General features: G+C 62.4%; 1 protein-coding gene across 5 annotated transcripts; it reads left to right on the top strand.

Moving 5' to 3' along the window:
* Positions 1 to 164: 164 nt before the first annotated feature.
* On the top strand, positions 165 to 20,757 carry ATP8B2 (ATPase phospholipid transporting 8B2). Of its 5 annotated transcripts, none has more exons than XM_023248099.2 (28): positions 165 to 318; positions 3,245 to 3,312; positions 5,275 to 5,333; positions 5,657 to 5,770; positions 5,887 to 5,985; positions 6,207 to 6,268; positions 6,367 to 6,439; positions 6,740 to 6,810; positions 7,040 to 7,119; positions 7,948 to 8,106; positions 8,291 to 8,379; positions 9,868 to 10,064; positions 12,108 to 12,316; positions 12,965 to 13,008; positions 13,287 to 13,452; positions 13,575 to 13,763; positions 13,938 to 14,053; positions 14,137 to 14,301; positions 14,409 to 14,520; positions 14,620 to 14,725; positions 14,816 to 14,960; positions 15,160 to 15,343; positions 15,451 to 15,674; positions 16,043 to 16,126; positions 16,393 to 16,638; positions 16,749 to 16,887; positions 18,800 to 18,930; positions 19,114 to 20,757. In XM_023248099.2, exons 2-28 carry the CDS (start codon positions 3,282 to 3,284, stop codon positions 19,378 to 19,380), a joined length of 3,561 nt encoding a protein of 1,186 aa, XP_023103867.1. In that variant the 5' UTR covers positions 165 to 318; positions 3,245 to 3,281; the 3' UTR covers positions 19,381 to 20,757. The 5 variants fall into 5 exon arrangements, with proteins under 5 accessions (XP_023103867.1, XP_023103868.1, XP_023103865.1 ...); XM_023248100.2 differs by lacking the exon at positions 165 to 318 and adding an exon at positions 2,949 to 3,059; XM_023248097.2 differs by lacking the exon at positions 165 to 318 and having other exon boundaries at positions 14,182 to 14,301.
* Positions 20,758 to 21,709: the final 952 nt, after the last annotated feature.

Here is a 21,709-nt window from a genome sequence, read left to right as displayed (position 1 = left end):
GGCTTTTTGGGGTGGGGGCCACGGCCTAGGAAGGCCTAAGACCCCTCCGCCGCCCCGCATAAAGATGGCGGCTCCGCCTCTCCACCCCTCCCCCCTCCCCAAAACCCCCTCCCGCCCCCCGCCTCTGCCGCCGCCTCCGTCACTTCCGCCCCGCCGTGGCCGAAACTGACACAAAGTAGCGGGCCGAGCCCCGGGGGAGCGGGGCTGCAGCTGGGGGCGGGAGCCCGCGGGGAGCCGAGCCGAGCGCCCCCCGCCGCAGCCCCCGGCATGGGCAGCACGGGGCGGCCGGGGCGGGCGCCGGGCGCGGCGCGCTGAGAGGTGAGGCGGGGCGGGCGGGGCGTCGCGGGGCGTCGCGGGGGCGAGGGTGTGGGTGCCTGGGGCTGGGGGGTCCGGGGGCCGTGCGCCCGGCGGAGGATGGGGGTCCGGCGGCCTGGGGGTCCGGGGGCCGTGCGTCTGGCGAAGGATAGGGGTCCGGAGACCTAGGGGTCCGGGGGCCGTGCTTCTGGCGGAGGATGGGGGTCCGGGAGCCGTGCGCCTGGCAGAGGATGGGGGTCCGGGGGCCGTGCGCCTGGCAGAGGATGGGGGGCCTGGGGCTGGGGGTCCGGGGGCCGTGTGTCTGGCAGAGGATGGGGCCCGGAGACCTGGGGCTGGGGGCCATGCGCCTGGCGGAGGGTGGGGGGCCTGGGGCTGGGGGTCCGGGGGCCTTGCGCTCTGCGGAGGATGGGGGGCCCGGGGGCTGGGGTCCGGGGTGCGTGCTCCCGGCGGAGGTTGAGGGGCGCGGGAGGTTGGGGGTCTGGGGTGCGTGCGCCCGGCGGAGGATGGGGGGCCCGGGAGCTGGGCGCCCGGCGGGGGCACGGCGCAGTAACCCCGGGCCGAGGGTCTTTGCGCCCTGAGAAGGGGTTTCGGGCTGGTCTTCTGCGGGTGGAGGAGGTCTCTGTGCGTACGGACTGCCAGGGGTGCCGGGGCGAGGGGCCCCGTCCTGGCTTGTGTCCTTGGCGATGTAAGGTGGCAGGGTCGCCAGGGGTCTAGGATTCCTCTTCCTTCTGTTCCCCCTGACCTGCCTGCCTCCTCGGAAGGAAGAGCTCAGCCTCTCAGGGTTTGGGCTGGAAGGCAGCAGGGACCAGTCCTGCAGGAGCAGCCGTGTTCCTCCATGGATCTTGCCTTCTTCCCAGAACTGGCTATTTTTATCCCAAATGTGGCTGCAGAGGGGGCTGGGGCAGGGCGACAGGCAGGACGACGTGGCCGGTGCGCCTGATGGTTCAGGAAACGCAGGCTGTGTGAAGCTTGGGAGGAGTGAGAGGGTCCCTGTTCCAGGTCGCCACTGCTGTTCTCTCCCTATGAGCCCGCCCCTCCGCCCCCCCCCCCCCTCCAGGACGAGGTCTGGGACCAAGTCTCACTTTGGTTCCTCCCAGGGTCTGAGGTGTAAAACAACTTTTCTGCTCCGCGTGCAGTTTCCTGACTCCTAAAAGGGTGTGTGGTTCCTTTATTAATTCCTTCATAGGGTCCCAAACCCACATCTTCAGGCCGGTGGTGTTTCTTGACTGCCTCCCTTGCCGAGGGTGGGGCTGCAGCTTGTGGTGCCCACCCTTCCATCCTCCCCTTTACCCTCTCCGTCCACACCCCACCCTGCCGTGACTCATACTCCAGACTGGGTGGAGACCCTGGCCAGGGCCCCTGGAGGAGGGCTTGGCATCCCTGAACCGAGGATGAGGTTTTTCCTCCCGGGCCAGGCACCCTTGGAGGCTGGTTTTGGGGAGGGTCTGGGAGGATTTCTGCCTGATCTGGGGCTCAGATAGGGAGTCAGGGTTAGTGAAGGGACGGAGGCTGGTGTGGGCCCCCCGCTGTGGCCTGAGTCTGTAATTACAGAGGTTGGGCAGACAGGCAATTAGTATCTTTTCGGGTTGAAAGGCAGGCAGGCTGTGCACAGGAGACTGGAGTCAGGGAGACTGGAGTCAGGGGAATGAACGGGGGGGGGGGGGGGGGGGTGGATTTTTATCCAGACAGAGGCAGGGGTCACAAGAGTGCCTGGAGCCCGGCCGGCAGTTTCCTGTGGGTCATGCTGGGGATAGGGGTGAGGCTCTGTGACCCTGCCTTATAGGTCAGGCCTTTTACTTCTATAGGTGAAGGGAGGGACGTGGGAAGATGGAAGGAAGCAAGGGGCTGTGTGACTGATGCTCCCGGAGCCTGTGTCTCCTGCCACCCCGACTGGGCTGGACTTGTGGGGGCAACAGAGGGCAACTCCCCACCGGGCTTGGCAAGGCCCTGCTGCTGGCCCAAAAGGGCAGCTGACCCACACTGAGAGGAAGTGGCTTGGGGGCTGTATTCAGGAAGTGAAGGCCATGCCTCTAGGGTGAGCTCCTTGGAGGAGGTGAGAATAAGCTGGGGGGTGTGAACACTAGAGGAGGTGAGAATGGGCTGGGGGGTGAGCACTAGAGGTGAGAATGGGCTGGGGGTGTGTGAGCACTAGAGGAGATGAGAAGGGGGGGTTGTGAGCACTGGAGGAGGTGAGAATGGGCTGGGGGGGTGAGCACTAGAGGTGAGAATAGGCTGGGGGGTGAGCACTAGAGGTGAGAATAGGCTGGGGGGTGAGCACTAGAGGTGAGAATAGGCTGGGGGGGTGTGAGCCCTAGAGGAGGTGAGAATGGGCTGGGGATGTGAGCACTGGAGGAGGTGAGAATGGGGTGGGGGTGAGCACTAGAGGAGGTGAGAATGGGCTGGGGGGGTGAGCACTAGAGGTGAGAATAGGCTGGGGGTGGGTGTGAGCCCTAGAGGAGGTGAGAATGGGCTGGGAGGTGTGAGCACTGGAGGTGAGAATGGAGGCCCCAGTGGTGGGGGCTGGCGGGGGGGTGTAAATTTTGAGCAGGGCGGAGCTGCGGCCCGTTTCCTGAGGCTCTGCCAGGTGTTTCCTGGCCGGGCTCCCTGGGCCCCACCCTTGGTAGAAATTCTGCTTTCCAGTGAGCACGGCCACCCGGAGGGCACGCGGAGGGCACCCGGCGTCCGTTCCCCTGGGATGGGTCTCCGGGGAGCTGTGCCCTCCTGTGTGGCCACTTCCTTTCCCTGTAGGTCTTGGCTTCTGTTAGGCGTCAGTCCTGACGCGCGCGCACACCCCCTTCCAGGGCCGAGGCCTGGGGGAGGCAGTGGGGGAAGGTCAGAGCTGGGGGAGGGAACCTTCCGAGGAGTGTGAAGAGGGGAATAAAGAGGTACCCCGGCTTTCTGACCTCACGCGTGTGTCACCTTCCTGCAGGGTCTCCCATGGGATTGCTGGGACCTTGCTGGGTGAAATGGCGCTGTGTGCAAAAAAGCGCCCCCCAGGTAAGACGGCGGCGGGGGGCGGGGGGATCGCGGGATCGTGGGGATTGGGTGTTACCATGGCTCAGGGAGCAAAGGGAACAGGGACCACTGGCTGGGTGTGAAGGAGGGTGGTTCACAGCCCCGCCCATCCTGGGGGGGGGGGCGCCTAGGGGCGCGAATTCTTCCCATGCGTGCCGGAGCCGGGCGCTCCTAGCAGGGTCGCGGGGGCACCTGCCCCTCGTCTCGGGAGGCTTCGTCTTGGGCCTGGGGAGCTGTGTTCCCATCTTGTCAGCGCATCGCTCCCTCGGCGCCCCCTCCCGCCGGGTTTTCCTGCGGGCGGGGGCGGGAGGAAAGCGGTTGCCCGGACGACACTGGCGGGAGGGCCCCCCCCCGGGGGCGGGGCTCGGAGGCATCGCCTACGCGGCGCTGGCAGGCGCTGCCCTGCGGGCGGGGGGCGGAGCCGGGGCGCGCGGGCGGCCGGGCCTGGGGGCGGCGGCGGTCGCGGGGATGGCCGGGGCTGCAGGTGGGGCGCGCGCCCGGCGGCCGGGGCTCCTGCGCCTGCCGGGGGGGCCGCCGCGTCGGCGCTGCTGAGGCCGAGGACAGACCGACAGACTGCCCGCTCTGCCCCCGTTCAAACCGGGATCATGACGGTCCCCAAGGAGATGCCCGAGAAGTGGGCCCGGGCCGGGGCGCCCCCCTCCTGGAGCAGAAAGAAGCCCTCTTGGGGGACAGGTAACGGGAGCTGCGCCTGGCGGCCGCCCGAGCCGTGCTTCCCCTCTGCGCCCTCCCGTTCGGTGCCCCCAGCCTTTCCTGGGCTTCTCCGTTCCAGACCCCGAGGTCCCTGCCGCTCCCTGGCAGGAGTCTCCGCTCGAGGGGCCCCCTCTGCGCTGCGGCAGTTCCTGGGAGTGAAGTGTCCCCGTGGGGACAGGGACGGGACGGACCGCTGAGTGGGCAGAGGATGCTGTGGTCTGAGGCTTTGCTGCAGGCGGGCTCGGAGGGGTGAGGGGAGGAGAGGGGAGGGGCAGGCTCTGGAATGCTGCCTTTGGCTCCAGCCCGGGGAGGATGCGGTGTTTACTGCCCCAAGACACCCCCCCCTTCTCAGCCTCTGGCCCTTGGGACAGAGGTGGGCTGGGGAGCCCTTCACTGGGCGCCCCCGTGTTCCCGGACCCAAACGTGCTGCCTGCAGCCCCAGGTTGGGGGATGCTCCGCATAGGTGTTGCTCAATTGTCACTTGGTTAGTGGCAACTGTGTTGTTTAAGTGCGGATGGCACAGGAAGGGTTACAGTTCGGGAACAGCCCTTCAGAGTACATCCCGTTCCTGCCTCCTTCGTCCCTGTCTTGGTCTGCATGACCCGTATCCCTGACCCCCCTTCTCCTACTTGAAGAGGAGCTTTGAAATAAGGTGATGTCATTGTGGGCCAGTCAGAAGGCGCTGCTGGTGACATGTGACAAGCAGAGGCTCCTGGAGGGGGTACACACGTGGGACCGTGGGCCGGGATGCTGCCGCAGAGGCAGAGCGGTTGTAGAGCACGGTGACCCTGTCTTGCTGTCTCCCCCCCCCCGCAGGTTAGGAGCATAGGAGCAGGGCCACCATGGCTGGATCTGGGGTGGTGGGGGGGCGGTGCTCCCAGGAGAAGGATGCTTTTTGTCTTCAGCTGCTATTTCTCTGGGGATTCCTGAGGCCATAAAGCCTAAGGTGTTAATTAAAGGGACGGGGGAGGGGACCTGAGTGCTCCTAGCAGCCTTGCTGCTGTCGATGAGGAAGGGAGAGGGAGAGGCTGTCTTGTCCTGGGAACAAATGCCCGCAGAGCCCCATGGCCAGGCTGGTGGTGACAGGGACCAGAGGGAAGAATTGAGTGACACCTCAGGCGTGGGATCGACTCTCTCAAACTGTGTACTGTGGAAAGAGCCACGGGCCCTCAGCGGAAGGCCCTGACGAGGCGGCCGGTAGCCCCCGCTGAGTGCCGCGTCACTCTTTTGCAGAAGAAGAGAGGAGGGCACGAGCCAACGACCGAGAGTACAATGAGAAGTTCCAGTATGCGGTAAGTGAGTAGCCGCCTGCTTCCCTCCTGCTCCCCTCCTGCATGCAAAAGGGCAAAGGCCTGGGTTGGGGGGGCAGGGGGGGCAGGCAGCCTCCTGGCACCTCTCCACCTGCGACCGCTGAACCTAACTTCTCGCTCCTTCGCCTGTCAGCGCAGGAGGGCACGTGCAGCCCATGAGACGCCCTGGTCTCTGCCCTCTCCTCCTCCCACACCTGTGGTGGCTGGCTTCTGGGGGCAGAGGTTTGGGAAGTGCAGGTGGAGGGTGCAGCCTCCCTCTGGTTCTGGGTCACGGTGGGAAGCCGCCTTGTCATCTTCTGCCGTAGAGTAACTGCATCAAGACCTCCAAGTACAATATTCTCACCTTCCTGCCTGTCAACCTCTTCGAGCAGTTCCAGGAAGTGGCCAATACCTACTTCCTGTTCCTTCTCATTCTGCAGGTGAGTGTCCTATAGCCGACCCTCTGCAGCTCATGAAGCCGAGTAAAGTCAGGGGGAGAGAGGTCGGGCGGGAGCACTGGCGTGGATGGGGCCTCAGAGCCCTTTTGCCCTTGTAGTTGATCCCGCAGGTGTCTTCCCTGTCCTGGTTCACCACCATTGTGCCTTTGGTCCTTGTCCTTGCCATCACAGCTGTGAAAGATGCCACCGACGATTACGTGAGTCGCTCCTGTCCCCGCGCCCCTTCCTCGCCTCCACTCCCACCTCGCTGTCCTCCACGTCCTTGGTATCTTGGCCAGGGACGGGGGCGGAGCCAGGGAGGGGGTAGATCTATGGACAGGTGCACACAAGGTGGAGGCAGCGCTCTCTGCGTCCCGCAGTCATCTCGGTCCCCGAAGGCGGGGGCGGTGTCTCACTGTCTGCGTTGTCTCGTCTTCAGTTCCGCCACAAGAGTGACAACCAGGTGAATAACCGGCAGTCTCAAGTGCTGATCGATGGAAGGTGAGTGCCTGCTGGACACCGAGGGCCCTCGGGAGGAAGGGTCCCCCGGGACTTCCTCTAGCTCCTGACCTCTCTGCTCTGTCCGGTCACTACTTCAGCCTTCAGCAAGAGCAGTGGATGAACGTCCGTGTTGGCGATATCATCAAACTAGAAAATAACCAGTTTGTGGCGGTAAGGGATAGGTGCCCCTCTAGGCCTACGAGGCTCTTCCCTTTGGTTTTGGTTTTGGTTTTTTTTGGCAGAAAGAAGCGAGTCTTTCATGGTTTACTACTGCCTCTTAAACACCTATGGAAGGAAACTTCCTTGAGTGGGAAGCTTCTTGTCCTCTTAGCACACCTGGGCCTGACTCCTTTCTGGCCATTCATGCTTGGGACTAAGCAAACCCAGAACACTGAGGGAAGGGAGGGACCAGGGAAGCGTGCGTTGTGATGCAGGATGGTCTTCAGGCTCCTCACCAGGCTTTCTCTCCAGGCGGATCTCCTCCTCCTTTCCAGCAGTGAGCCCCACGGTCTGTGTTACATCGAGACAGCAGAGCTTGATGGGTAAGTCGGACGCCTGGTGTCACACATCTTCTGCCTCCTTAAGGGTAGGAGGCTTGTGTTTTGGAAGAGGTTCCCAGGTCTGGGATCTATACCCTTTGGAAACTTTAGGGGTCGAAGGCTTTGAGCCACTCAGTAATGTGGAGGAGGGTGATGCCCTGAGGTCAGGTGCCCCCAGGTGGAATGTGGGGGAAGGGAAGAGAACCAGGACTCAGGGATGCTGTCCTTCCAGAGAGACCAACATGAAAGTGCGGCAGGCTATTCCGGTCACCTCAGAGCTGGGGGACATCAGCAGGCTCGCCAAGTTTGACGGTGAGTGATTTGGGGGAGCAGCCTTCAGGTGGAGGACGTGGGTTGGGTTTTGAGGTTTCACCTGCACGTTCTCCTTTTTGCTGTGCTGCAGCTCCCGGGACTTGTCTTTGTCGCGGTGGTGGTCGGCGGGGGGGTGGGGGTCAGGATGCCAGGCGGCTCTCGAGTTCATGGCCATTTCCGGGGGTCCTCAGGGCTGATAGCTCCCTCCTGGCTGTGTATGTTGAGAGAGATTCAGTTTCTTCTTCTTCTCATTCAGCTCCAAATGATGATATGTAGTCCTTCTAACAAGAGGAGCCGTAGTGGGTATAAGGAAAAACCACCCAGCTCCACCCTCCTTAGGCGGCCAGGCACACTGTATCCGTCCGCGCTTTGTCTGTGTTCACGCAACTGTGAGCACAGAGCAGTGGGATCCTACTGTACCCAGATCTCTACGCCCTGCCTTTGTTTCAGCTATTAAATTCGTCGTCTCTGTCTTACCGTTATTTATAGAAACGTACCTCGATGTAGCAACTGCGTCAAGTTGCGCCATTGACGTATTGTATTGTATTCAACTGCCCCTCGACTGTTCAGTTGTTTCTAGTTTTTTGCCGCTCAAAGAATGCTTCGGTAAACTTGTGGCCTGTGCCGTGCTTGCCGGAGGACCCAGTCCCCAGAGTGGGACCGCTGGGCCCGAGGTCCGTGACTTTCGATCTGCATTCATTCCTCCCCCAAAGTTGCCCGGGTCCGCGTGCTCCCGGCCGTGTGTGGCGGTACCTGTCTGGCCGCCGGCCGCCTCGCCGTCAGGCTGTGGACGGCGCCGGCGGTGACGGTGCTCTGCGTCCCGCTCAGGTGAGGTGGTCTGCGAGCCTCCGAACAACAAGCTGGACAAGTTCAGTGGGGCCCTTTACTGGAAGGAGAGCAAGTTCCCGCTGAGCAACCAGAACATGCTCCTGCGGGGCTGCGTGCTGCGTAACACCGAGTGGTGCTTCGGGCTGGTGGTCTTCGCAGGTGAGCCTCCTGGGGTGCAGGGGAAGAAGAGTAAGCGGGGGCGCCTCGGCCGCCCTCGGGCACGTGGGAGGCGCCTCGGGATAGCCTCTGTCTCCTCCTCTCCCGTGCTGCAGTCGGGGTCCACGGGCAGGAGCCCAGGGGCAGGTGGGCTGTTCGTTCCGCAGCCCCTGCCACTGCTTCCTAGGTCCTGACACTAAGCTGATGCAGAACAGCGGCAGGACGAAGTTCAAGAGAACGAGTATTGATCGCCTGATGAACACCCTGGTGCTCTGGGTGAGTCCTCACACAGGCCCCTGGCCTCCGGTGCCCGGGCCGGTGCTCCCGCCTGGCCTGCCTGGTCAGCAGTGGAGCTTTAGGTTTTGGTTTTAAAGCCACCGGCAGGTCAGCCACTCACGGGCAGCGTTGATTTCGGGCCCCCTTCAGGCTTGGAGGATGTTGTTTAAAAAACCCGTAGGAAGGTGTGCGAATCAAGAACTTGAAGGGAGTAAATCACGTCTTCCCCTCTCTGAGTTCCAGTCACGGTGGTAACTTTGTGCAGCTTGTGACCTTCTGTTTGCTTTTCCAGAGGGACAGGGAGGCCTCCGTGGGGTGAAGAGGGAGGGGAAAGAAAAAGTTCCTTTAGGCCTTTCCCCCGACTTCTAAGAGTGGAGGACCCCAAAGGAAAAGTTTCTGTTTTCGTTTTTGGCGCTTCCTGAATTCTCGTCTTGTCTGGCTAGAAACTTGAGCTCCCTGCTGGGCTCTCCTCCCCTTCTGGAGCCCCTGCCCTCCTGCCAGCCTGGGAAGGCTGGGCCAAGTTCCAAGTTCCGGTGGGCCAGGTGCTGCTCTGGCCTCAGGGTCTGCGGAGACCCAGCCTCTGGGAGCGTGGTTCATTCTGTCGCACGAAGGCTCTCATCGCCCCCTGGCGGTCCTTGGGCACCTGGGTGGCTCCTGTCAGTGGATGCTGCTTTGGAGATACAGTGGCGTCAGTTTTTTCTTCTGGCCACTGAAACTTTTTTATGATCCTTTTTCAGGGACTCCAAGATTTACATTTTTATTTTTTTTAGATGTTTATTTTTTCATTTAGAGAGAGAGAGAGAGGGGGAAGGGCAGAGAGAGAAAGAGAGAGAGAGAGAGAGAGAGAATCCCAAACAGACCCCACGCTGTCAGCACAGAGTCCAATGTGGGGCTCAATCCCATGAACCATGAGACCATGACCTGAGCTGAAATCAAGCATCGGGTACTTAACTGACTGAGCCACCCAGGCACTCCCCAGATTCAGATGTTCAAAAGAATTTTTTACCATCTTTAGAAGATTTTCTATTCACGGTAATCTGCATCTGTGAAGACACCGTTTGCTTCCCTGATGGAAAAAGCTTTTTGGTACTCCGTACGAGATAGCGAACATCACAGAAACTGGACGTTTTTGTTGGCTCGTGGAAGCTTAATTAGCCCAAGTAAATGGGTGGTTTCCACCAGACTGCCTCGTTACGTTGGGAGCAGGTTGCTCACACCCGTTCTCGCCATCTCGGAAGGTTCCGTGGTGGCAGACTGGGGAGCTGCGCGGCTGTTGGGGCTTCCCCATCATACAGTTAAGCAAGATGTTCGGAGAGAGGCCGCGTGATGGTCACCGGTTCTGGCCGCTTCCCGCTGGAGCATGCCGCCATTTTAAAGATGTCTGAGCTTTTGAGGGTGTGGACTTCGGAGTGGTGACCTTCAGGGAGGTGCTTGATTTTGGAGGGTTCCTAAGTAGCAGCCTAGCCTCTGCTTCTCATCTGTCGCCAGATTTTTGGATTCCTGGTCTGCATGGGGGTGATCCTGGCCATCGGCAATGCCATCTGGGAGCACGAGGTTGGGACGCGTTTCCAGGTCTACTTGCCCTGGGACGAGGCGGTGGACAGTGCCTTCTTCTCTGGCTTCCTCTCCTTCTGGTCCTACATCATCATCCTCAACACCGTCGTGCCCATATCGCTCTATGTCAGGTACGCACTGCTGTGCCCTGGAGTCTGCCGGGCAGCCCAGGTGGCCCCCAGGCAAACGTTTCTGTGAAGGTGAGCCCTTTGGGGGAGGAACCCAAACCTGTTGTTTGTGCCTTGAGCTTCTTGCCCTCTGATCCTCTGCGCGTGGAGCAAACTTCACGCCGCTTCCCGGCACTTTGGACCGTGTCAGAGCAAGATCTGTGTGGATTTCTTGGGCACGTGTCGTTTGCACACCACCTTTGTACTGTGCCACCTCCAGAGACGTGTTAGGAACGGGCCTCCTTCCGAGTGTCGGTCTGGGGAGGGAGCCATCTGAACCCTGATGGGAGCAAGTGCCGCGGAGTCAGTCTACCTGCAGGCCGGCATGGGGCGCAGCTGTGGGCGCCCTCCAGGGCGGCTGGGGGCAGGGGAGATGCCGCCCTCCCGCCGCGATGCCGTGTGGGAGGCACAGAGTCCCACAGGAGTGGGCAGGGCATCGCTCGCTGGGCAGTGGGTCAGGACACGTCTGAGGAGGCGGCTGGGCCGAGGGAAGGTGGAGCCCGAGTGGGGAGGCATGCGGGTGGGACCGGGGAGTGGCCACAGCTCGCCCCGGAGGGTGTTGGCTCTGTGCCGGTAGACTTCGTAAGTAGTAAACCATCGGAAGATTCTTTACAGCGGATCCCAGGAATGCTTCGGGAAGCGCTGGCTGTCGGTGGCCAGCAGCCGGACCCGGATGTAGCAGATCTCTAGGGTGTTTGCGGTGAAGAGAATGTTGACAGGGACCCGCCGGGGAGGAAGGAGTAGGAAGAGAGGAAGGAGGAAATTTCCCTTTGTTCTTCGAGCCTTGCACTTAAGATAAGGGGACCAGAGACGCTGGGAAGGAAATACTTTCCGGGTGCTCGGGACTCTTCCCACGTGCCGTGTCTGGTTCACAGGCTCCCCCAGGTAGTCCTCCCTTGCCCCCCCCCCCCCACGGCAGTGGGAGAAGACGCGCCCTGGGGGGTAGAGTGGGGGCTTTTCTAGGTCCTTGAGCGGCGGCGTGGCCACATGTAAAACGGAACAGTCCGGTTCCACCTTCTTTGTAGCGACGCCTTGATACTCCATTGACAGGAGACACTAGACTGGAAAATAAACTTTCGAAGGGGGTTCCTGTGGCCCTCACGTGGACCGTGTGTGCTTTGCTGCCATCGCTGGCTCCTCGTTTCTGCTGAAATGCTTTCTCGTTTGCAATCGGACTCTCCCCCGTCTCTGGGCTTGCTGTCTGGGTTTCGGATCCAGTGCCCCTGGCTGCAGCCTGAGAAAGCCTCTTGCTGAGTCAGGCTCCAGGGTGTGTTGGGGGGCGCGACGCGCTCGGTGGGGAGAAGGCCGAGAAGACCCCTCCAGCCAGCTGCGCGTTTGCCGGGTAACCGGGTCCTGGGCCAGCCTCGGTCGGGTCAGAAGCAGGGTTCCAGGTGCGCCCCGCGCCCCGATGTGTGCTGGCCCGACGGCCGCCTCCCTGGGGCGCTGGCAGTCCGTACCCCAAAGGCAGCGCCCTGCAGGCAAGAGGACCGGGAGGACCCTGGGATGTGGAAAGCGCCCTGTCGCTCGGCATTGTTTCCCCACACGGAGTGGGCGTCTGCGGCCGCCTTGCGCCCTTTCAGAGAGCCGGAGGCCTGAGCCGGGCGGAAGGAGAGGGCTCGCCGTGGGCAGTGAGCGCCAGGGCCCTCCCGTCTGTCTGTCTTCTCTTCTTTCCTCACACACTTTCTCTCGTTTTCTCCGCACGGGCTCTGTGTTACTAGCGCCGAGGTAAGAGCTCGCCCTCGCCGAGAGCCTGGTCCGCGGTCCCTCTCTGTCTGCCTGCACTGTGTGTCCTGCCTGCCCAGGCCCCGTGCACCTTCTTGTCCGGAGAGCGCCGGAGGGTCGGGGTCGGGGGCCGTCCTTGCCCTTCCCGCCCAGGCGTCCACTCTGTCCGTCCGTCCGTCCGTCTGTCCGTCCCCAGGCGGGGGGCTTGCGGCGAAGGCCCCTGTGGGTGGGGGCCTCCTCGGCTTCCTGCCTGAGCCCCGTGCCCTGCCCCCGCGCCCCTTGCAGCGTGGAGGTCATCCGCCTGGGCCACAGCTACTTCATCAACTGGGACAGGAAGATGTTCTGCGTGAAGAAGCAGACGCCCGCCGAGGCCCGCACCACCACCCTGAACGAGGAGCTGGGCCAGGTGGAGTACGTCTTCTCCGACAAGACGGGCACGCTCACCCAGAACGTCATGGTCTTCCACAAGTGCTCCGTCCGCGGCCGCAGCTACGGTAGGGCGCGCGGCGAGGGCCTGGGGCCCCCATCCCGCCTCTGTCCTGCTGGGTCTGGGGGGCCAGGAGAGCGTGCGCTTGGCACCCCCGGTCAGGACACGGCCACGGAGCCCCTCCCCTGCCCTCTGCGGATGCCCTCTCCCCGGTCTTGGCCCCAGGCAGGAGGGGGCTCCCCGGCTGCTTGAGGTGAAGCCCGAGACGCTGGGCGTCCGTGCGGCTCCCCGTGCTGCTGCTCAGGGCCCTTGTGAGTCTCTGGAACGTGACTGTGTCTTCGGGGCGGCCGAGCCACAGGGTGGCTGGGGACAGGGTGTGTGGGACCTGGCTCCTACAGTGAGCCCCTCTCTGCTTTCTGTACTGGCTCGGGCCCGCGGCTGGCGTGTGGGGCTTGGTCTGTTGTTAGGCCTGTAGGGTGACCAGCACCTGCGGGGACCGGGGAGCCCTGGCAGGAGAGCGGGTGGGGTCAGGGATGGGGGGCTCGGGGGCCGTGACCCTCAGGCCCAGGTGCCTGGAGTCAGGGGTGCGAATCTGTGTTAGTTGGCTCAGGGTTTGGGGTTGAGGGTCCCCGACGCTGTGGGGATTCTGTGCCGGCTTCTCTGCTGCTCTGAGAGAGCTCTGACCGCGTCTCTCCTTCTGTCCCGGAGTGTGTAGGGGACGTGTTTGATGTCCTGGGACACAAAGCTGAATTGGGAGAGGTAAGGTCCAGCCTCCAGGGTTACTCTCCGTGCCGATTAAATACAGGTCGCCTGACCTGTAGCGGCGGGTGTAGATAGTGGGGTGCGTTCTCTGGTCAAGAAGCGGAAGCTGCTTGGAGAAACGGGTGTTTGCAGGGAGAACTGGTAGCAGAAGTGAGAGTTTTGGGGGTTCACAGTGGGCAGCATCTGGATCCTCTGGGCAGGAGACAGGGTGGGGGCAGCCCCCCCAGATGCAGCCTGGCCCCCAGCCTCTGCTCGCTGCCCCCTTTCCTCTGCAGAGACCACAGCCTGTCGACTTCTCCTTCAATCCTCTGGCTGACAAGAAGTTCCTATTTTGGGACCCCACCCTCTTGGAGGCCGTCAAGATGGGGGACCCCCACACCCATGAGTTCTTCCGGCTCCTCTCCCTGTGTCATACCGTCATGTCGGAAGAGAAGAACGAGGGTGAGTCGGGCTGACTCGCAGCCTCGAGTCTGTCCTGGGGCGCGGCCAGGCAGGGGTGTCCTGGCGGGACTTGCAGCTCCAGGTGGCCACTCGCAGCGTGTGTGTCCTTCCCGCCCACTCAGGAGAGCTGTACTACAAAGCCCAGTCCCCGGATGAGGGGGCCCTGGTAACCGCGGCCAGGAACTTCGGTTTCGTGTTCCGCTCTCGCACCCCCAAAACCATCACTGTCCACGAGATGGGCACCGCCGTCACCTACCAGCTGCTGGCCATCCTGGACTTCAATAATATCCGCAAGCGGATGTCGGTCATAGGTGAGGCCGGGACGGGGGTCGTCGGTGAGGCCGGGAGTGGACTGCTGGGCGCATGCGGGGCAGCGTCCTGGCCTGGACTGGGTAAGGTGTGCTGGGTGGTCCTTGTTCGTGTGTTGAGGTTGGGGGTTTCTGCCTGCCTGAGTCTGGGACTTTCTCCTCCTGTGGGGATCGTAGTGCGGAACCCAGAGGGGAGGATCCGACTCTACTGCAAAGGGGCTGACACCATCCTGCTGGACAGGCTCCACCCTTCTACCCAGGAGCTGCTCAACACCACCACTGACCACCTGAACGTAGGTGTGGGGAGCAGGGCCTCGGTTCTGAACTCAGTGTGCTGGGAGGGGCGGGGCCAGGGTGACCTTGGCTCCGTCCCCAGGAGTACGCAGGGGAAGGGCTGAGGACCCTGGTTCTGGCCTACAAGGACCTAGATGAAGAGTACTATGAGGAGTGGGCCCAGCGACGGCTCCAAGCCAGCCTGGCCCAGGACAGCCGGGAGGACAGGCTGGCCAGCGTGTACGAGGAGGTTGAGAGCGACATGATGGTACGGGCTGCCGCGTGGGCCGGCGGCGGGGGAGGGGGGCCGGGTGGGGCGTCGGGGAGGGCTCGTGCCTGGGACTGTCCCATCAGGGCCCCTTGTGGGATTTGCAGCTGCTGGGTGCGACGGCCATCGAGGACAGGCTGCAGCAAGGGGTTCCGGAGACCATTGCTCTCCTGACGCTGGCCAACATCAAGATCTGGGTGCTGACCGGGGACAAGCAAGGTGAGAGGCATAGGAAACTACGTCGGGAGCACCGGGCCTGTCGCGAGTCAGACCTCAGGCCGGACAGGGTGCTGACCTCATCGGCCTCTCCGTTGGTAGAGACGGCTGTGAACATCGGCTATTCCTGCAAGATGCTGACGGACGATGTGACGGAGGTGTTCGTCGTCACCGGCCACACTGTTCTGGAAGTGCGGGAGGAGCTCAGGTAGCCGGAGGCCCGCGGCAGGCAGATGTCCCCCACTTCCAAGGCCCTGCCCCGGTCCCGGAAGCCCACAGCTGCATTTCGACCCCCCAGGAAAGCCCGGGAGAAGATGATGGACTCACCCCACACCGTGGGGAACGGCTTCACCTGCCAGGAGAAACGTCCTTCCTCCAAGCTCACGTCTGTCCTGGAAGCTGTCGCTGGGGAGTACGCCCTGGTCATCAACGGGCACAGCCTGGTGAGCGCCCCCGTGCGTCGTGGGGGAGGCCTTCCCAGAGAGCGCTTCTCCCCGCACGGCTGCTGCGCCTGCTTTGTCTCCCCTTGTCCCTTGTTGTCACGCCCCTGACCTCACCGCAGGGCCATGGCCTTTGTGGGCTGGGAGGAGTGGCTCCCGGTCCCCCGGGGAGGACGGTGTTCTCTCAGGCTCTGTGTTGCAGGCGCACGCGTTGGAGGCGGACATGGAGCTGGAGTTCCTGGAGACGGCCTGTGCCTGCAAGGCTGTCATCTGCTGCCGCGTGACCCCTTTGCAGAAGGCACAGGTGGTGGAGCTGGTTAAGAAGCACAAGAAGGCCGTGACCCTCGCCATTGGGGACGGAGCCAACGACGTCAGCATGATCAAAAGTGAGTGTGGATGTGCAAACGGGGTGGGGGCGGGGGGGGGTCCGCCGTTACGGGGACTCTGAACGTGTGGCCTCTGCCCCCCACCCCGTCCCCACTCGTCCCTGCAGCGGCCCACATTGGCGTGGGCATCAGCGGACAGGAGGGCATCCAGGCGGTGCTGGCCTCCGACTACTCCTTCTCCCAGTTCAAGTTCCTGCAGCGCCTCCTGCTGGTGCACGGGCGCTGGTCCTACCTGCGCATGTGCAAGTTCCTCTGCTACTTCTTCTACAAGAACTTCGCCTTCACCATGGTCCACTTCTGGTTTGGCTTCTTCTGTGGTTTCTCAGCCCAGGTAGGGGCCTGCTGCTCACCTGTCTGAGCTCCTCGGGGCACAGGCCTTCCATCCTGTCCGTCGGTCAGTCCCCCTAGGGCCCGGCTGTTGCCTGGTTCACGTCTGGTTGTCCAGGGGGGGTCCAGCTGGCTCCAGCTCAGCCGGAGCACTCGACCCTTGATCTCGGGGTCGTGAGTTCAAGCCCCCCCCCCCCATTGGGTGTGGAGCCTACTTAAAACAAAACAAAAACCAACGTTTGTCGAGGGAATAGAGACAGGTTCCAGAAAATTCCATGGGCGCTGCGTGCCGCTCAGCATCCTGTTTCTGCCTGATCTGTGCTGAAGAGAGACTACTGTTCACGCCTCTCTTGCCCTCTGCTCTCTCTGCAGACCGTCTACGACCAATATTTCATCACGCTCTACAACATCGTGTATACCTCCCTTCCGGTCCTGGCTATGGGGGTCTTCGACCAGGTCAGGGGGGCCGGGGGATCCAGCGGGGTGGGGAGGGACTGCGCGGATGGCGGCACGTGTCCCCACTGCCTGTGGTGCCTCGGGAGGCGGCTCTCGCGCTTGGCCGCAGTGGCCCGTGACCCCCTGGGGTGCTGGACGAAGACGGGGGGGGGGGGAGGGGACAGCTGGCTCGAGGTGGAGTTTCTCGGGCGAAGAATTTGGAAGGGCGGGGGCTGAGGCGCGCTGTGCCCTCGCCCGTCCTGAGGCCTCCCGGGCCTGCCCTGCAGGACGTCCCCGAGCAGCGGAGCATGGAGTACCCTAAGCTATACGAGCCGGGCCAGCTCAACCTCCTCTTCAACAAGCGGGAGTTCTTTATCTGCATCGCGCAGGGCATCTACGCATCCGTGCTCGTGTTCTTCCTCCCCTACGGGGTGTTTGCCGAGGCCGCGCGGGATGACGGCGCCCAACTGGCCGACTATCAGTCTTTTGCAGTCACCGTGGCCACCTCGCTGGTCATCGTCGTGAGCGTGCAGGTGGGGGGGGGGGACCCGGGACCCGCCCCCGCTCCCACCTGGGGGCTTGCCCTGGGCGGGGAGGGGCCCGGGGGCATGCTCCGCCTGCCTGTGACTGCTGCTTGCCGCAGATCGGGCTGGACACGGGCTACTGGACGGCCATCAACCACTTCTTCATCTGGGGCAGCCTGGCGGTCTACTTCGCCATTCTCTTCGCCATGCACAGCGATGGGCTCTTCCGCATGTTCCCGAACCAGTTCCGGTTCGTGGGTGAGTCCCCAGGGCTGCTGTCGGAGTCCGGGGGGGGGGGGGGCAGCTGTTCCAGACTAACGGGGCGTCTGTCCAGCTCCTGTGTGCGAGGCGCTCTGCGAGGCGTCTCCGACGCAGGCCCGGCCCTCAGAGGGCGTGACAGTGAGGAGTGGTCCCCACCAGGCCGCGCGGGGTCAGGCTCAGAGGAAGGTCAGGGTCAAGCAGGGGCCGACCTCCAGGTCAGCGAGACGACTGTATGGGGTGGTCAGGGGCAGCCCCACGGAGGAGGCTGCTGTGGGTAGAGCGGAGCCCGGGCTGTGGGTTCTGATCCTAGGCCGGAATGCCAGAAGCGGAAATGGCTGGAAAGGTAGGACATCCGAGGTGTCGGATGGATCGTCAGGCTGTCTTACCAAGAGCTTTATCCTGTTGTTTTTGTGAGGAAAGAGAGGGGCGTGGTGTCAAAGGGTTACTGTAGAAACAGCAGTGTGGTGGCCAGTGGCACCTGCTGTATGCCTCCCCCTCTCCCAGGTGTTAGGGGGTCTGTCCGTCTGTCCGTCCGGGGACATCCAGTCAGCACCCGCTGTATGCCTCCCCCTCTCCCAGGTGTTGGGGGTCTGTCCGTCTGTCCGTCCGGGGACATCCAGTCAGCACCCGCTGTGTGCCTCCCCGTCTCCCAGGTGTTGGGGGTCTGTCCGTCTGTCCGTCCGGGGACATCCAGTCAGCACCCGCTGTGTGCCTCCCCGTCTCCCAGGTGTTGGGGGTCTGTCCGTCTGTCCGTCCGGGGACATCCAGTCAGCACCCGCTGTGTGCCTCTCCCTCTCGCAGGTGCTGGGGATCTTGTCTGTCCAAGGGGCATCTAGTGAGCACCTGCTGTATGTCTCCTGCTGTTTTGGGTGCTGGAGGTCTGTCTGTCTGTCCGTCCCAGGGGCATCCAGTCAGCCCCTGCTATATGCTTCCCACTCTTCCTGGTGGTGGGGGTCTGTCTGTCTGTCTGTCCAGGGACATCCAGTCAGCACCTGCTGTATGCCTCCCACTCTCCCAGGTGCTGGGGATTTTGTCTGTCCCGGGGGCATCTAGTCAGCACCTGCTTTAGGAATTGACAGAAACAGGCAACATCCTTTCTCTCATGGATTTCAGTGAGATTTCTGGATTTCAGGATTTCTCTCATGGTTTCAGTGAGAGACACAAGAGCTTACACATCAACAGATAAAACATCTAGAAGTAGTAAGTTTTATGAAAACCATAAGAGGGTGGAGAGGGACAGGGACGGTCAGGGAAGACCTTGGAGAAGGGGCACCAGCACAGAGAAATGTGAATAAAGGGGGGGCAGAGCTGGGGGGAGAGAGCCAGGACGAGGAAGCCGGAAGGGAGGGGGCTTCCCCAGGGGTCCCCGCAGCAGAGGGGAGGCTGGCGGGCAGGACCTGGCTGTGTGTGTCAGGGGGTAAGAATGGGTCCAGACCGTTAAGTCCTTCTAGTTCAGGGTCAGGAGTTTGAATTATAATTGAAATATGGCAGGAGGTCACTGGAGGGTTAGGGGCGGGGAAGCGTCAGAGACCCAATGGTGCTTTGAAGGGCGGCTCTTATTGGTTCGTGGATGACAGAGGGCAAGGGCGGAGATGGGACCAGTTAGCAAGGCTCTGGTGACCATCTGGGTGAGGGTGGCCGCGGCCTCCTTCCCAGGTGGACGGGGCGTCCGAGGGAGAAGTCAGGGTTGACTCGGGGCTTTTGGAGCAGCTGAGCGGGTGGTGGCATCTCCTGAGCCGGGAGGCCCTGGAGCAGGGAGTAGGGGTGGGGGTGCAGGGGGGCCGTGAGACGGCAGCAGAGGCGTCCGGTAGAGGTCTGAGGTTCTGGGGAAACACGTTTGGGCGGCGGGGACGGCTCGGGAGCTGACGCGGGCTGCCCCTCGTCTGCCTGTGGCCCCCCACGTCCGCAGGCAATGCCCAGAGCAGCCTGGCCCAGCCCACCGTGTGGCTGACCATCGCGCTCACCACGGTCGTCTGCATCCTGCCTGTGGTCGCCTTTCGCTTCCTCAAGCTGAGCCTGAAGCCCGATCTCTCTGACACGGTGAGCGCCCGGCTGTCTGCTTGGGGGTGGGATCCCGTGTCAGAAAGTCCCCGGGCTCGAGTGCCCGCGCTCCGGGCCGCGTGGTGGTCCCGAGAGATCCCCCCTCCCCCACTCTGTCCTGGGCGCTCCGGGCCCCCTCCCCGAGGGGTCCGCCCCCGACGCGGCCCCTCGCCACCCCCCCAGGTGCGCTACAGCCAGCTGGTGAGGAAGAAGAGGGCCCAGCACCGCTGCACGCGGAGGCCCGGCCGCACCAGCTCCCGCCGCTCGGGCTACGCCTTCGCCCACCAGGAGGGCTTCGGGGAGCTCATCATGTCCGGCAAGAACATGCGGCTCAGCTCCCTGGGGCTGGCCGGCTTCGCCACGCGCTCCGGCTCCGGCTGGATCGAGAGCCTGCGCAGGAAGAGGAGCGACAGCCCGGGCAGCCCCCCCGACAAGCCCCTGAAGGGGTGATGCCCCCCCACACACACACCCCTCCCTGCGGATTCCGGCCCAGACAGGGCTCAGACGCGGAACCAAAAACAGAAGGGCCCGAGGTTGGGTCCGCCCCTGCCCTGCCCGGGCCAGTGGGGAGGCTCAAATCTCTGTATTTTTTTACTCCCTCCGACCCCCACCCCAGGGGCCGAGAGCCCCTGTTCCTGAATTACACGAGAATGTATCGCCGGGAAGCCAGGGACCTGCTGGGGCCCGCGTGCCCCTCACGTCGTGTGCGTCTCTCCTTGATTTGTGTTTGTGTCTGGTTCCATTTTGTCTTTTTTATTTGGCAAGTGGAGGGGGCCTCTGAACGACTTTTATGTTGTAGGAGAGGGGGCTGGTCCACAGGAGGGTCCCTCTCCTCCCCCCCCCCCCCCCCCAGCCACCGGGCTGCACGGGGTGGCTGGGGTGGGATCCCTGCCTGGGCCTCCGGCTGCTGGTGGGCCCTTGGGGCTGGTGGAGCACAGAGGAGGATCTGGTCCCATCAGAGTCTCCTTCCTCACCTTGAGAGTGAAGTGCTACCCCTCCCCGAACACACGTCCCTTCCTGGGTCCTGAGTCCTGCTGGTCTTGGGCTGGGGCCTTGGGAGGGTGGCCTGTCCTTCTCAGTGACGTCAAGCTGGGTGTAAGATGTTGTCCTAAAAGCAAAGATTTCTTTAAATGTGGGTTTGGGTTCCCTGCAGAGTCCTGTCTTCCCTTCCTCCTCCTCCGGCATTTTCCTGCACCCGCACCCAGCCGTGCAGCGGGGTCCATGCTCCTCCCTCTGGTAAACAAGGGGTCCCACCCCTCCCGCCAGCAGCCCGCAGGAGGGGGGCCCAGGCGCCTGTCCTTCCTCCCCACCGTCCACACCGCCCATCAGGCTTCTCCTGGGCTGCTTGGTACCAGTTCAGTCTTGGCAGTGGGGGGGGTGCCGAGGGATGGCGTGTGGCTGGAAGGGGTGTGCAACTCTCACACTCGATGTGGGCGCCTCCTGGGAGGTGCACTGGGCAGGGGGGAAAGGGCAGGGGTCCCTTCTGGCCGCACAGTTTACAAACCCAACATCATGTCTGTCTGTGTGTCTCTCAAGGTGAGAGTCTGATTTTTATACCAAAGAGGAAATGATTTTTTTTCATATTTGGTTTGTCTATATTATATAAATATATATATAAATATATATATATATATATATACAGTTATATATATATTATTTTTTTGGTTCTCTCTCGTTTTTCAGGGAGGGAGGAAAGTACCAAGTTGCATTGAGCTGTAATTAAGGAACATTCTGTATAATTTATGACACATTTCTATACTTGCAAGAATTCTATCATTTTATGGACATAAGAGAAAAAATGCCTTTTTATAAAATTCCAATTTCTGAGACGTGTGTCATTTGTGTGTTTTCTAATGTTTCATCAAGGCTGGTGGTAAAGTAAAGGCCAGCTTTCTTAGAGGAATTGAGTGGGTGGGGGCTGGTGGTGGGGGCTGCCGGCGGGGGGGGGGGGCTGGTGAGGAGGGCTGGTGGTGGGTCCTAGGTGCCCTCTGCAGGCTTCTGGACCATGTGTCAGCTAGAGGGTGGGCAGACCTCGGGGACTGTGTGTGCGGCCAATGGCTGGGTGCTTAGGGCCTTGAACCGTTTGCTTTTCCAAACAGAAGCCAACCGCACCTTCCGAACACGTGCCAAGTGGGTGGGGAAAGCAACAGGTAAACAGTGTGAGTTGCTTTTTTTTAGCCCCTAGTCGGAGCCTTTCCCACTGGCCTGGCCCTCCAGTCTCCTGTCGTCCTGGCAGGGGCAGGAATTTGAGGTCAGCAGATAGAGTGAGCTTTCCTGCAGGGCAGGGGGAGTGGGGGAGGCCCTGGATCCCTGGGGGCCAAGTGGCGCCCCTCCCGCCCCCCCTTCCCCTGTGACCTAACCAGCCTTCTGTCACGAGCGACGATCTTCCTCTTTTTCTTGGCTAGTGGGCTGGAGGGGGGAGTGGGGAGCAGATCGCTTTTCTCCTTGAGGAGAAATCGTCCGGGGTGGTGTGGCCCCCACAGGGCCCTGCACACACGCTGGCACCTGCCTGCAGCCTCTCCCTGGGTCCTTCCAGAACCCTGAGCCTCCAGCAACCACCCCCCCACCCCCCCAGGACAGGGAAACAGGCCTTAATCCATTGAGGCTGGCTGGGCTCCCAGCTTCCTTGTCTGGGTCACCCTTCTGGCGACGCCCCCAGCCCCACCTCCGCCTGAGCCAGACCCTCCCATGCTGTGGGTTTGGGGGGGATGGGAGGGGAGAGGAGGTCCTGCTCAACCATGGAGGGACTGTCTCCCCCTGCTCCCCAGGTGCACGTGGG

The sequence above is a fragment of the Felis catus genome, chromosome F1, assembly GCF_018350175.1.
Source record: "Felis catus isolate Fca126 chromosome F1, F.catus_Fca126_mat1.0, whole genome shotgun sequence".
Taxonomy (NCBI): domain Eukaryota; kingdom Metazoa; phylum Chordata; class Mammalia; order Carnivora; family Felidae; genus Felis; species Felis catus.
The sequence above is the reverse complement of the archived record's forward strand: the minus strand, read 5'-3'. Positions and strand labels throughout refer to the sequence as shown.

What these genes read in the sequence shown, in the direction of transcription:
- ATP8B2 (XM_011291237.3), top strand. Translation starts at nt 3,936, where the DNA reads ATGACGGTCCCCAAGGAGATGCCCGAGAAGTGGGCCCGGGCCGGGGCG. An exon ending in AAAATAACCAGTTTGTGGCG is followed by an intron (nt 6,440 to 6,739) that starts GTAAGGGATAGG and finishes CTTTCTCTCCAG; the next exon opens with GCGGATCTCCTCCTCCTTTC. An exon ending in CTATGGGGGTCTTCGACCAG is followed by an intron (nt 16,127 to 16,392) that starts GTCAGGGGGGCC and finishes CCTGCCCTGCAG; the next exon opens with GACGTCCCCGAGCAGCGGAG.